At 41.5% G+C, this 15850-nt stretch overlaps 1 protein-coding gene across 1 annotated transcript; it reads left to right on the top strand.

Moving 5' to 3' along the window:
- Window positions 1–4717: 4717 nt before the first annotated feature.
- Window positions 4718–14762, top strand: PLEK2 (pleckstrin 2). The gene is made up of 9 exons (XM_081902192.1): window positions 4718–5247; window positions 7324–7485; window positions 8105–8286; window positions 9344–9435; window positions 10356–10543; window positions 11217–11318; window positions 12597–12680; window positions 13622–13700; window positions 14553–14762. The coding sequence occupies exons 1-9, from the start codon at window positions 5200–5202 to the stop codon at window positions 14678–14680; spliced, it is 1065 nt and encodes a 354-aa protein (XP_081758318.1). The 5' UTR covers window positions 4718–5199; the 3' UTR covers window positions 14681–14762.
- Window positions 14763–15850: the final 1088 nt, after the last annotated feature.

Here is a 15850-nt window from a genome sequence, read left to right as displayed (position 1 = left end):
GATTCCTGCATTGCAGGTGGTTGAACTACATGACCCAACTCTACACGTCTAAGCTTCTATGTTCATTGTGCATCAGAAAATCCATATACTCTGTTTACGGCTGTTTGGTTTAAGTGTTGCTACAGAAAGAAGGTATCTTAACTTACAAAATTTGAATGAGGTGGTAGGAATCCTGCCATCATTTTAAGTTAATCATTTGATGTTTAAGTGAAGGTATAAGGCCAATTTCTCATGTAGGGGTTCCCTTATTTCATGAGAGGGGAAGTGTAGATAGTGAACATGCAAATTCTACAGAGATTACAATCACGTGTTTCATTTTCACAGCAGCTTTTTGTGGAACAGAGAAATCCTGAGAACCTTCACGTGTAATTGTGTATTTCCCAGTAATCCCAACTGGGAGGAATATCACTGGAGAAAATAGCATTTTCTGCTCCTAGGGTAGAAAACGAAAATGGTTGTATTCCAGTGTTGATGACCATTAAGACCTGCAGCTGATAAATTTAATGCTTAGGCCTATGGCACACAATACAAATACGGCTGCAAACTTTTCCCCACCAAAGGAAATCTTGAGGACCTCAGAAAAGTTCTGACAGAAATCTCAAGACAGGTGACTTCTCCCTCTCTTGATGTGGGTGGTCTACAGGACAAAGAGCAAACACCTGGTTCTGATTAGATCCTGCAGCTATGTCTGTTCTCATGAGCCTGACATCACTGTCTGTGTTGAGTCTTACACGCATACAGGCTTCTACCTGTCTTCTATGACATGAGGTTATGTTTACTACTAAATCTGGAGCTGCTTGTGATGACAAGTTAAGCAATGCTGAAAATCAGATCTCAGCTTTGAACTCTTACCTACACTCAAATATTCAGCCTCCACCTTGTTTGTGTGTGGAATGCTATAATATACATGGTAATGTGTGTGTTTTATATTGGTTACTTTAAACTCCAGGTGGCATACAGTAAGTCAATATAGAAAGATTAAAAAGCACAATGGTACAGTAAAGTTCAATACTAAGATCTGAACACAGCACAAAACAATATGAAAGCTAGAACTACCTCATTAAAAAGCATCACACAGCACAGACTAGAAATAATTAGTATATATCAATCTTTAATTGTATTAAAGATTCTAAATAGTAGTTTCTCGCTGTCTTATCAATTGACCCTTGGCTGTAACAACAGCCTCCTATAGCTAGGGAGGTCAGAGCTCTTAGGCATAACCTTAAGAGGGTTTCTAGACTCCTTGCACCACCACAACACCCCTTCTGAGTCCCTGGCATTCAAAACAAACCTATCTAGTCACTTTAATTGTGAAGATTTGTTCCTTACAGAAAACATTCAGGACTTCAAACCTTCCCCCCCGCCCCCAGTGATTGTTTTGCTGTACAGTGGTACCTCAGGTTAAGTACTTAATTCGTTCTGGAGGTCCGTACTTAATCTGAAACTGTACTTAACCTGAAGCACCACTTTAGCTAATGGGGCTTCCTGCGGCTGCCGCACCGCTAGAGCACGATTTCTGTTCTCATCCTGAAGCAAAGTGCTTAACCTAAAGCACTATTTCTGGTTTAGCAGAGTCTGTAACCTGAAGTGTATGTAACACGAGGTACCACTGTATTGAGAGCAGGAATACAAGCTTTTATTTATTTATTTATTTATTTATTTATTTATTTATTTATTTATTTATTTTATTCCATAAACTTTATATACTGCTTGATTTTAGAAAAGAAACCCAAAGTAGTAGGGTTTTTTATTTTTAAAAAATCTGGTTCTTGGTGCCCTTTAAGTTTAACGTGTGGTAAGAGATTTTGAACCCTATTTCTCTTCTAGGAAAAGTAATGTTGGCTTTCCACGTTTATTGAATATACATTTTGCTGAATTGCTTTTTCAGAAGTACGCTAGAAAGGATCTGTGAGGGATTGTTCAGGAAACACATTCATTTCTGAGTTACCCTTTTCCCTGATACACACGCCCTTATGACTTCCCACTATCCAGTACAGTATTTGCATTTTTTAAGTCCTTGCCGCTCAGTGATAACTTCTAGAGCCTTATCATCCATTAGAGTTTGCTTTATTTATTTTATTTGATAAACTTCTTAGTCATCTTTCAGGCTACAAATATCTTCCCAAAGTGATACACAATGCACAACAAAAACATTTTAAAGTTAACAAGAAAATCAAAATATAAATGGAGCAGTAAAACCATTTCATTTCAAGAAAGATTAAACTATACAAACCCTAATCCACAATCACTTACCTGACTGCACATCACAGCCATAGTTAAACTGGTTTCATGTGAATTAAGAGCATGCCGGTGCTGAGGCAGTGGGCATTTTGTTCCAACCGCTACCAGGAAACAAGCCATAGACTAACTTGCTACATCAAACCCTGTGGTTTGTTTCTTTCCAAACAAATTATGAGTGGTAACCAAGGTTTGTCATTGGCTTATTTAGAAAGAAACATACCACAAGGCTGTTTTCAGACAGCATGACACGCTAGACCATCACTTGTTTCCTGGCTATGTAACAAACAGCAGGGTAGAACCAAAGCAGCCACAGTTTCAGTATGTGCCAGCACACTGTTCATTTGCATTGAAAACCATAGGATGATATCCACAAAGTAATTCTTTTAGCGCAGTGGAACTTCTCCCTCTCCTTTCTCCCTGTGCATAATAACAAAATAGCAAAATTGGAAACCTATCATCTTAGTTATAAAAGAGCTTGAAATAAAAATAAATAAAACTACCCCTACTACCAGCATTCAAGCAGGACTGCTGTAGCTGAACCCAGGGCTCAGGCAGCTTCACATGGTGGGTAGGTGGGCCTGGAAGGGAACAGGCAGCCAGTATAGCTGGCTGGAATAATATACAGATCTTTCCAGCCCTAAGGTCAGTGTTTGAAAGGTGTCTCTAGGAATACAGAAGTTGGCCACCCCTGGCCAAGAGAATAAGCAAGTTATTGGGTTGACTTCTTATACCAGATCATTCTATCAGTGCTCTATAAAGGGAAAAACAAATGCCTTCTTATTTGTCTCCTACCCACTCCACAATCATCTGTGTGCCCATAGCCTGGATACTATGTGGGACGATGATGTGGTGACTAATGTTTCCTATCCTGTGACTCACGCTGTTAGAGTTCAGATTGTTATCTCAAGCGGGACAACAGCAAGTATTTCAGAAGTATTACAAGCATGGCATGAATTTTGCCCTTACTGAATTCTTATCTCTATGATCATACTTTAAGTCATATGTTTTGACCAACAAAGCCTGCTTTCTGCCAGACAGTGATCTAGGAGACTGGTAAGCCTCACAATAGCACGTAAGAATGTTGCTAGCCTTGAGTTAGTGTTTCTAAAGCAGGAAGGCTAACTTAAAGCAACATCTGGAGGCCCACACGTTAGCCACTTTTCTAAATAAAGACTTTCACCCTTCTCTATGGATCCATAAGGCTCCAATGCACATATTGAGTGACTGATTGTTTATATGTGCTGTTTTCCCATAACAAGCTGGGCCCAAAGCAGCTTACAGCAAACAAACATTAAAATAGAGAACAATTAATATACAAATATACAAAATACAGAACATGTTAGTAAATTCAAAACAACAAAAAATACAGAGCTCTATACAATTTAGGACTTCTTTGTTCATGTCAATGTCGGAAGCAGTGCCGTAAACCTGGGGTTATGAGAAAAGTCCCTGTGCAAACAGAAGCCCTCTATGCATTTTGGGAGCCCATGTGTGTACATTGGATCTACTGGATTGTGGACCATGAGCCAACAGCTCCAATATGTCCTTGGACTTCCATGCACACTGCCCAGGCTTGCATCCCAGGGCGCTGCTAATGCAGACTTTGCCTCCGGAGAAACACTCCATTGTCTCTTGAGATGGACAGATGCCAACAACAACAACATTTGTGTACTTTCTCCTCAGGTGATTTCTGTATGCTAGAACTTCCCTTCATAGAAACCCGTGCACATTATAGGCCTTAGATTCTACTCTTATCTACAAATCCAAACAATGACCAATGTATGTATAAGAGATTATGCAAGCACAATAATGTGTTTTTGCATTTTCAGCCATTTTTATCACAGGAGCTGACCCTATGTCAAACTATAAATCTGCTTTTTGTTTTAGTTTTGTTGTTTTAAAAATGAGTTTATGACTTAGTAGGAGACTGGAATGTGTTTGTGTGTGCTGATGGGACTAATGTAGCTTTAGAACCCTAACATACATGTTGATTTGGACCAGGTAAGGGTCACAACCATTGCATAGTAAATTCATCGGTATTGAAAATATTTTCATAGAATAGAGAAATATTTGTATTTTGATTCCCCAAGTTTTTCATTTTTCCTTTCAGTTCACTTACATCACTCCTTTTCCCTGCAGCTATTATTATTATTATTATTATTATTATTATTATTATTATTATTAATAATAATAATATCCAGCTGGGTTTCCCCAGACACTCCAGGTGGCTGCTGACAGAATATTAAAAGCACAATAAAACATCAAACATTAAAAACTTCCCTAAACAGGGCTGCCTTCAGATGTCTTCTAAAAGTCAGATAGTTGTTTATTTCCTTGACATCTGATGGGAGAGCATTCCACAGGTTGGGTGCCACTACTGAGAAGTTCCTCTGCCTGGTTCCCTGTAACCTTCTCACAGTGAAGGAACTGCCAGAAGTCCCTCGGGTGGAGACGTTCGTTCAAGTATACTGGACCGAGTCCAAGTCCTGTGGTAGCCACAGTGTTGGTCCCTGGTATGCTGTAGTACATGGAGATAACAATAAACAATACATTAAAAATGGAAATGCCCAATGAACAAAACATGGGAACCTCCAGTCCTTGGCTTCTGTCTACAGAAGGTCTGTCTCCTTCCTGTGTTGTATAATCCAGATGGCTGACTAATATCTTCTGAGTCATTCAATGAGCTTGAACCATTCACAGTTCTAGGGGAAGTACTGCTATGGTACAATTACATTGTTAAACTTTCCCTGTTTTGTATTCCCTTAAGGACAGGTGATCTCCTGGTGCCAGCTCACTATTTGCCTATTGTCTCCTGGGTAGGGAGGGGAGCAGACGTCACAGCAGAGGAGGAGGTGGCTAAGAAAACAGTCACTGATTTAAAACTCCTCATGCAGAGGGATCGGCTTGCAGTTGCCCGCAGACGTCTTGGAAGGCACATTCACCTCCTACTGGATCAGCATGGAGGAAGGGAGTGGAATTCTGAAGGAAGGCTTTCTTGTTAAAAAGGTAAGCTGCAGTCACAGGCGATGTGTACATTGCCAGCTTAAAACACAACTAGTTTGTTCTTTTTCTCAGCTTCTCTTGCTGGTTTGGGGGGGAATGCATCAATAAGCAATGTTTCATAAGGAACGAAAAGATAGATATGGATTGTGGCTAATGGCATGTGTACACCACTTCCCAAATCAGTGGTGTGAGAGTCCCGGAGGCAGAGTAAATGAATGGGAGAGCAGACATGGCCACGGTTGTAATGTGCAGCCACAGTTTTATCTCTAGGTGGTTTCAAACTTGCAACCTCCTCTTTAAAAATGTGTTTGCCCTTGTTTGGGAAAGAGAGTGAGCTATAAATGTCAGAAGTAAATACATCTTGCCAGATTATTACTTTTCCAACATGAATGTCTCCCATACCTAGGCAAAGGATGTATAAGGTTTAGATACCGCTCTAGAGTGCTGTGCTAACATTCTGCTAACATTCCTCTCTTGCTCTGACCTGCAGCATCTTATTCACTGTCAGGTCCTGTCTTGCATGCATGCAGATCTCCTCAAGATCCACCGCTGCTGTCATCTTTTATTCTTGTCTTGCTTTTCAAGCAGCTCTCCCTATATCCTGCCCTTCTGACCTAGGGTGCAGCAGGTCAGAGCAACAATCTAGTTCTTCTTGCTCTACCTGTCTGCTCATCTTGATCTTTTGCCTTTTATTGTGCACACTCAATTTATGGTAGGAGGGCTCCAGGTTCAAAATGTAGCCCAAGTTATTCAAATTATCCTTTTGCAGTATCTGAAATATACCACCTCTCTTAACCTGTCATTGCCTTTATCAGATCTTCAGAAGGGCCCTAATTTCTAACAATTTATCCAGTCCAATGTGCTTTCTCTATGCTCATGTCTAAGGGCCAAATTGCACATGATGCAGAAGATTAATGAATGAATGAATTTCTTTTCTCTACTTCAGAGACGCCACAGAGTTCCTAATTTGATTGTGCATTTATTCTTTCTCCTCCCCACCATGCTCTTTCCCTGATCTAAGTTGCCCCCAGAGGTTTCCATTAGCCCCACTAGGGGAAAACAGGAAAAACTGAACAGAGACTAGGTAGTACTGCAGTTGGCTGACAGAGCTGTCTACTTGGGAGTAGAGTGAAGAACAAAAGCAAAGAACTCCTGGATCAAGCCAAAGGCCCAGCTAGTCCAACATCTTGCTTTCACAGTGGCCAGACAGATGTTTATGGGAAAGCTGCAAGTGGGACATCTCTGTCCATTGTGCTTCCCAACACCTGATATTCAGAGGCAAACTGCCTCCAACAGTGAAATGTTCTGTCGTGTTGTTGAGATAGCAATATGCTGGGTAAACTAAAAACAGATGAGAACTGCTGTATGGAACTTGAGAGCATTGTCTGAAATCTGGGTTTTTAAAGCTAGAACTCCACCCCATGCTATGTATGGTTTGAATCCTCTCTGTTATAAAAGTCAAAGTTGAGGAACACCAAAAGTGCCTGAGGCAGAGTATCAGATGATGCCTCCCCCATGCTAGGGCCCACCACTTCAAAAAGTATTGGATTCCCCCCCCCCCAAAAAAAAATCTATTGCAAAAAATAAATAAAAATCTACTGCCCTACCTTGCTGCATGGTAGGGTAGGACCTTTTGAGAACCACTCATGCCTAGTGACTATAAAACTGAATTTGGGTCTGAGTGAGAGAAATCTATTTCATTTCTGCCATGGATTAGTTGGGGCGAATCAGCATCTTTCCCATTGTATCATAGTAGTTAGTGCCTTTCCCCAGGGGTACTAGGGTACTCAGTACTGGCAGCAGGTTTTGTGCTCATACCTGTAATGACTGCCTGGGAAACTGTGCTATCGTTGCAAAAAGCTCGCTTGTGGAATCACTAAAATACATTTGGGGAAACCTTGGATTTGTGGAAAGAAGGTAAGAACTCGGTTTAAAGTCCTACTAGATGAGAGCACATTAGAGGCTATATAAATTATCAATTGAGTGCAATGAGTAAGAACTTCATGAGTATGCAACACCAAAGCAGGTAATAAATGTTGTTTATAAGCTGCACCTAAGATTGACACTTTCTGTTTGCAGGGACATGTTGTCCACAACTGGAAAGCAAGATGGTTTGTTCTTCTCCAGGACAGACTTCTCTATTATAAAGTTGTGGGAGGAAAGAAAGAGTCTTCTCCAAAGGGCAGGATTATTTTGGATGGCTGCACAATGACTTGTCCATGTTTGGAGTATAACAGGCCGGTATGTCCAATTCTCTTTCCATTTGGTATAAATTACTGTTGCTGTGTTGGCTCTAGAAAATGGAACATATTAGAAGGGGGCAGTGCTGGTACCATGAATGTGTGGGTCATATTAGCTAGGACATTCTCCCTTTAGCTATGGGTGAAGAGCAGTGTTGAAACTGGCTACTTCTAAGCTCTGGAAAAATGTTGTGAGATCCTATCACAAATCTTACACATTTTCTCTAGTTTAGCTAGGAAAGGCAAGTGATAGATATACAACTTTATCATACTGTATTTTAAAAAATTGAACATATTATAGTACTCACACATCAAAGCAGCACACCTGAAACCCACACTTATCCTTAATTTCCAGGAGATAGATGATAGATAGATATAGATAGATAGATAGATAGATAGATAGATAGATAGATAGATAGATAGATAGATATAGATGTGATAAATAAAACACAGGTAGATTTATCATGTAGTTTTACCTGTGAAAATGTTTGATCACATCTGTTTAAGACCAGAAAGTTAAGCTGTTCAAGGTCTCTCAAATTTCAGTAAGTATTTCTGAGTGATGCGCTGATAATTTCTAGCAAATAATGTATTGTTGTTTCTTGTGGGTTTATTTGTAGTTGGTCATTAAACTGAAGACAAAAACAAACACAGAGTATTTCCTCGATTTCTGCTCTCGAGAAGAGCGTGATGCCTGGGCATTGGATATAACTGGTGCTATTCATGCTGGCAACCCAGTACAAGTCCAGCAACTTCACCGCATGAAAAATTCCTTCAAACTACCCTCAAATATCAGCCTGAAGTAAGTGTTAAATAATGCCTCCATCTGCTTTCCTGTAATTTGTGGGGTGTGTAGCCCAGTTTGTACATAACACTAAGCCAGACTGTGGCTAAATGTGAACATGCTCATGGCAAATGTCATGGCTGCTTCACTTCTCCCCCAGTTTTGCTGCTGTGCTACCTGAAGCTAAGCCATAGTTTTGTTTAACATTAAGTCTGAATCCAAGATTGTGGTTTGTCTCAATTCGGACAAACCATAAGTTGTAGCCAAGGTTTGTTTGGGCTAACCACTCATGGTTGTTAAGGAGGAGAAGTTTGTGGGCTCCCCATGGCCATCTGCTTGGCTACTGCAGGAGAATAAATGCTGGACTAGGTTGACCTTTGGTCTGATTCTGCAGGGCTGCTCTTATGTTTTTATAGACCTGAGGCTCAGGGGACTCTCTGGACAGTGGTGCCATCAGGGCAGGACTTTGGGGCAGAAGCTCAGAGCCCCACTTCATAGAATGACCAGGAGGACCTCCAAAGGCAGCAAGGCTGGTTTACCACATTTTGAAGTGAAGTAATATGCCTTACCATCTAAAGAGGGACCCCACTGGAATATAGTCCCAAGACTGAGCTTACTTGACAGCAACATAGAATGAGATGCATTCAAGCAAGGGCATAGTGCTGTTTGCCAGCACCCGGGGCGGGTGTAGGGTGTGCTCATCTGGCCCTTGCCACCGCCACCGGGCAGGCACTCACAGGCGGGGGAGGGACATGTGGAGGGTGAAGATCATCCCCCGCATTCCCCAGCTTGGTTCGCCTGCCACCCCCGATTGTGCATCCAGGGCAATTGCCCCATGCCCCCTTCCACTACGCCACTACTTGATTGAATCAAGGATACAGGACTGAAGGGACAGAACTCAATGGTACTCTCCTGTGTTAAACTGGAATTGCCTTCCACTCATGCCTGAGGTACTTTCGATCGAAACTGTGCTCTTTATTGGCTGTATGAATTGAGACAGAGGGATTTGAGTCCCCTCACAAAACCGGATTCTCTGTTTTCTTAAACATTAACCTTTTTGCTGGTTTTTTTCCAGTCACATTGTGGACAAAATGCATGACAGCAGCAGTGGAATTAAGCTCACACCCAACACAGAACAAGGCAGCACCTATAAAGAAAGTTTTACAGGTAGGCAAACCTCATGTTATTAGCCTCCTAGTACTTCAATATAATCTGATGCAAAGGAATGTTGTTTTCTCCCAGGGCCCACCATGGTGCAGCTTCAGAACCTTGTTTTCATTATTAGGGCACAGCCCTGGGACATGAACAATAAGAGCACATCTTCAGCGATTTCGCTCCCACTAGTAGCTACAGCCAGGCCTCACATGCTGGTGATTAGATGGAGGTACTTAAACATTAGTGGGAGTGGCTTCCAAACCTAGTATTTGGAGTGTGGGGTGGGTAGTTAACATGGTGCCCTTCATATGGTGTTGAACTACAACTTCCATCAGCCCCAGCCAACTAAACAAATGTCTAGAGGTGATTGCAGTTGGCTACTCCTGAATTAATGAATTGCTTTAGGACCAGGGGATTTGGGTTCAATTCCCTACTTGGCCGTGAAGTTCACTGGGTGACTTTGAGCCAATCATGGCCTCTCAGCCTAATCTACCTCCCTGGGCTGTGATGAAGATGAAATGAAAGAGGGAGACCCGTCTACACTGTACTATGCTCCTTAAAGGAAAGGCATGATTAAAATGTAAGGGGAAAATATAATCTGGAGCCCAAACTCTAATTTTAGGTATCATTTATGAATTGTGTTTGTGCGCGCTTCACATAATCATAGAATTCTAGAGTTGAAAGGGTCCCCTTTGCCTGCAAAATGTCTTGGACTGGCCCAGAATGAGAATAAGGTTATCCAGACAGACAGTGCTACCTGCCAAGTTTATGAAAATGTGCATGCAAATGTCTGCTCTTCAGTCAGGTTAGATTACAATTTGAGACTCATTTCTATATTAGAGGACGAGTACTGAAAACCTCTACCTTCCTTGGGAATTGACTGGCTGCATGCCGTTTTTCCTCACCTTAACAGCCGCCTTTATTCTTTTCAGGCTCTGTGCTGGTTGACTGGCTGATTTCCAATCCTTTTGCAGCCTCCCGTCTAGAGGCTGTCACCCTGGCCTCTGTGCTGGTGGACGAAAATTTCATTAAGCCTGTGGGAGCCCGCAGTGTTGAAGCTATGAGGAATGGTGATTTGACGGAGCAGTTTTTGGATGACTCTACAGCTCTGTACACATTTGTAAGTGATGGGATTTCTGGGAGTCTCCTTTCTGCATATGAGGACACTAAAAAAAATGGGGGCGCAGTGTGCATATGAATTGGGGAGACTGATAGGAAAGATTTGCAGCAAATGAAAATCAGGCAAATGAAAATCAGGTCAAAAGACTTGGGCAAAATCTTTCTAATGCTTTCCAAGTTATATCTGACTAATACAGTACGTAGTTGGACTTTGGGTTGGGTGTGGACATGCAACAGGAACAGTTTGGCGTTTATCTGGATGCAATATGGGAACATATTGCCATAATGAAACTTAATTTATGCACTTCTGTGTCTGTTTATTAGTGAGGGGGCAGCAAAGGGCCCTCTGGGCCTCTCCAGCAGCATTATTTGCTGGGAATGGTGGCAGCAGTGCTGAGACCTGCAATGGGTGGTTGTGAGCCACCTGCCTAGGGGTGACATCAGTAGTGGTGGACACTTTAAGAGCATTGGGGTCCTGGCAACTGCCTGAGGATACTGGGTGCTGAGACCATCCCTGTTGTTTATTGTGTCTGGCAAAAAAACTGCTTTGAAGATGGAAGTTTCTGTGACTGAGGAAGTTCCATGTTAAAGGAGGAAAGGAAGACTTCTGTATTTTGTACTCATTTTGCTACCGCCACCCCCAATTTCCCCAATATCTTTAATTTTTATTGCAGGCGGAAAACTATAAGAAGAGAACCACCTCCAAAGAAAATATTCATCTTAACATTATTGAACTGAGTGGCACCATTTTAAAACAAGGATTTTTAATAAAACAGGTGACCATGACTTCTGAATCATGTTGGCAAGTGGAGAATGGGAGGCAATGCTGTATTTAGTGTCTTCTTAAGCTCTTTTTAAAGAAGAAAGTTGGGTAATAAAATTAAACAATATGGGTTGTATCTGCTTGTACAATAAACTTCCACTTGTCCAATGGGACTTCTCTCTCCTCTTCTGCTCGTGCCCACCCTCGAAAACTGCTCCAGTGCATTGGGGGAAGATCTGGAGCAGATCTGAGGGGGGCACATGAGGAGAGGAGAGGGGAAGGGGAAGTCTGCTGACGTACTGTTGAATACAACCCAAAGATTACAATCACATGAACAGTGTTGCAAAAGAGTGCACATAGGACCAAATGTATAGGGAAAAAATGTGGTGTTCTATGCCTAATACTTCAGTAGGAAATATATTTGCCTTTAGAAAACTAACTGGAATCCTTCTTGCAGATATGCTACCTTTCCTTTCGCAAATAATGTTTGAGGTGGAGAATAATTGAGAAACACAATCTTTCACCTGATGTGGTACAACACAAAAAGCACTGGACCTTGCGATATTTCTGAATGTATGGTTTAGCTTTCTGTGTGACATAAGAAATGCTGTTCAAATCATAATCGGCAAAAACAATTTTCTGACCAGGAAAGCCTTTGATTCCCCCCCCCCCCGACGCAGAACTATCTATACTGATTTCAAATAGTTTTGTAAATCAGGTTGTTCCCCCACACACACCTCAGTGCACTGAAAGTTAAAATGGAATTAAGAGACCATTGTGAAGTGCCTTGGTGAATAGTGAGGTCAGAATCCCCCATAAGGATTTGTGTGCCAAGTGATCCTTTTGAATTGTCATTCTCAGCAGAATTCCAAAATAATTTGCACTAAAATCAGATCTTCTATGAAACAGCGGTCCCACTGTGTACATTATTATATTCTGATTCTGAAGCAAATTTGGTTCTCAAAGACAAGCATTCAAATCTAGCCTACAGTTGCTATTCAAACACTTCTGTCTTTACTTGTTTGAGTTAGGAAAGGAAGTTGATGTAGTGACTTAGCAAAATGCACAATGACTTCAATTCTACCTCTGACAATGTTTCTTTGTCTAACTTACTTGGCTATGACAATTATTCCTCTTGGCTAAACCTGTTTCAGAGGGCTGTTGTGAAGATAAAATGTGGTAAAACAGATAACGAGAAATGTCTCAGTGTATGCAGATCTACAGGCCACTTCAGAAGGACAAACTGAGAAATGGAAGGTGAAATGGATCTATTAATCTTTTCAACTTTTAGGGACACAAGAGGAAAAACTGGAAGGTGAGGCGCTTTGTCCTGAGGGCTGACCCTGCTTTCCTACACTATTATGACCCAACAAAGGTGAGATGGTGGACTCCCAATACATAAACTATCTCATGTCTTGTGTGTAACTTTTTGGTAAAATAGATCTGAATTTTTGTGTGCTTAAGTTAGAATCATGTGAGGCTGAAACTAAACCTCTTGTGGTCAACAAATGTGGCATCCTGGGGCGTGTGTGCATGTCATGCCCCGGCTCCCTCAATTGTAGGGGCAAGGCGTGTTCATGAAGGCGGCGCACATGGCGCTGTGTTTTGTTCTTATGCTAATTTGGTTGGTTGCTGGAGTTTGGTCTGTGGCTGTGCGCACACCATATATTTAAAGCTCATTCAGAGCACATTATTTTCTTCAAAGAATTTTGGGCACCGCAGTTTACTCCTCACAGATTTATAATTTCCAGCAACCCTTAAAAAACTATGGTGCCCAGAATTATTTGAGGGGGGAAATTTGCTTCAAAGGTATAATTCACAGCCTGTGTTGATCTAGATTGGATTTATGACACTGCTGGGTTGATTTTATCTATTTATGATTTCATTGAATTATATAATATGTGTTGGTTTTGTTGATCTTGCTGTGTATGTTGCCTAGATAATGTTTTTATTAAGGCAATTCATAAATGGAATCAACTAATAACAATAAATAATAGATGGACAAACTGTCTGATGCAGTACAAGACAGCTTCCTAGGTTCCTATAATTCCCCCCTTGTCTTTAGAATTCAACTCTGTTATTAAAACACTTTGGAAGAAGACATGTATAATTTTTTAAAATTAAGATACTACCTGTTTACATAATTAACACCTAGAACCTCCAGAGGCCTATCCCAAAGAGGAACAGGCTGGGACAAGATTCATGTTGTGCTGATGTGGCCAGCTACTGCATGTCTTGCGAAAGTAAAATGTGTTGCATAGAACATATAATTCATATTCCTTACTTCTCCCTTTGGACTCTTTCTACCCGCCATAGGAAGATAACCGACCAGTTGGGGGATTCTCTCTCCGTGGTTGCCTTGTCTCAGCATTGGAAGATAATGGAGTCCCAACAGGCAAGTATGAACATAACAGTTCCCATGTTCCTTTCTTGTTTATGAATGAAGTTTAGTGTGAATCAGCTGCTTACGCTGGGAAAGCCGAAGCCATTTCAGATATTAGGACCTGGGCTCCCAGTTATGGGAGATTAAGTGGTAATGGTGGTGGGCATAATGAAATCCATGAATTCCACACCCTACTATTTTAGTCAAATCACACCTCCCCTGTAGGTTTCCAAAAACAGTAGTTTAGGAAATTGTCATAAAGGCCAGGGGGCTAGGCCCTGTTTGCCCCTTCTCCAGTCTGAGCACCAATTAGGGCACCTTGAAAAAGGGCAACTGTGACAATAGGACTGGATGTAGCTCTCTTGATCATAAATAGCTGGCTCAAGCAGCCATATTGCCAGATTAAGTATTGCTTTTTGGGCCTTTCATGGCACTTTGGTGGGTGGGAGGTCATGTAAAGATAAAGGGAAGAATTCAACATCACATCACTCTTCTGATCAGTGCAAGCATTTCTGCTTTTCAGATGAAATGGTACGCCCTTTCCCCTTCTGCTGTTCTAGGGATTCTCCCAGCCCTCCAAAGTGGATTTGGACAAGGTGTGTGGGTGTTCAGGCAGGCAAGAGGGGGAAGAAACACACTGTGTTAGTGGAAGCCCTTGCACTAGCTTCTGCTAGCACACCGGGTTAGCTGGATCCAGATCCAAGCCTGTATTCGTATCAATGCAGTGGTACACTCTCTTATCAACAAAAGCAAAACTGTGTTGAGTTATCAAACTCTCTCCCTTGTGAGATTTTGCTGTTACTGCAGCAATTGTGTTGTCTCTACGCCTTGCTAACATTCCCTCCCTTTCCCTTTTTGTTGCAGGAGTGAAAGGGAATGTGCAGGGCAACCTCTTCAAAATCATAACAAAGAATGACATTCACTACTTTATACAGGCCAGTTCCAAGGCAGAGAGGGCAAGCTGGATTGAAGCCATCAAACAGCTAACATAGACTTTTGCAAATTTCTTATGTGGGCAAAACCATTGACTTGGATCATCGCTTTGGGGTAATATAATGGTTGGTTTTTGAGGTGCATGAGTGAGTTGTTTCAGCCAAACATAAAGCCTGCATCCAACAAATCTATTTGGGCCTTTACCACACTTTCCTTATATGAAGTCTTGTACATTCAGATTTTTTAAAAAGTCATTTCCTGTATGTGGTCCACGATACTTATGCATCATTTTCCTAGAATAATTCTGGGAATTCTGAATATTCAACCAGGTACATTCATCTGAGTAAAGCTAAATCACATGACACAGAGTTGGACAAACCTAGAATGGGGACATCAAGCTTGGAAACTGAATTGGACCTCTGCCATCTGTTTCCATTCACCTTCACAGCCCAGAAGGATATAGGATGGGATTCGCCTAACAAGCCCCATCAGCAGAAGCCCTGCATAAGGATTCCCACTTGTGCAATGGGTCTTTCTCCCCTTTCCTCCTCCCATTCCCCCTGAATTTGCCTAGGGTGTGTGTGTCTAGAGAACACCCAGAATAGCATGCAGGGGGAGAAGAGCAGGGGAAACTCTTCTGCCTGTCAAGATGAAATACTTGTACAAACAGAAGGTTCAGCATAGTGCAACACTGAATTCCTTCCATAGTGTTACTGATTTACATCAATATAATTTCTTTGCCAGCTTTGAGATGGTTTTAAGCTTCAGTTCTCTTTTTTTTATAGCATTCAGTTCTCTCTTTTTTTATACCTTTTTAAGCCGGCCTATTTGTGTGTGGCCATATGAAAGTTCATGTATAGAGCCCACTGGTCAGTTTGAGTTCCTGAGAACAGTTCACCTCTTACAAGCAGAAGTGCCTTCTGCCAGAAGGCAGAGGAAAGGGGGAAATGGCAGGTCCAATATTTTATGTTGTGTTTTACCTGTGGGAAATTAATTTCTGTAGAGGATAATGAGGCTAGATGTCTCAAGATGGGTAACTGCTGCAGTTTGAACTGCATGCCAAATATAGTATTTTCTTTTCTTTTTTAAGTAAAAATGTCCCATGAAACACTTAAGAAGCTCTGAAACTGAGGTTTTGCAGAAGGTAATTACCATATTTAAAAGTGATATTTGGGGTATGTTTTAATGATCTTCCATATTTTTTTGTATGCTCTTTTCTATGATTTGTT

The sequence above is a fragment of the Podarcis melisellensis genome (assembly GCF_964234715.1).
Source record: "Podarcis melisellensis genome assembly, chromosome: 1".
Classification (NCBI taxonomy): domain Eukaryota; kingdom Metazoa; phylum Chordata; class Lepidosauria; order Squamata; family Lacertidae; genus Podarcis; species Podarcis melisellensis.
The sequence above is the reverse complement of the archived record's forward strand: the minus strand, read 5'-3'. Positions and strand labels throughout refer to the sequence as shown.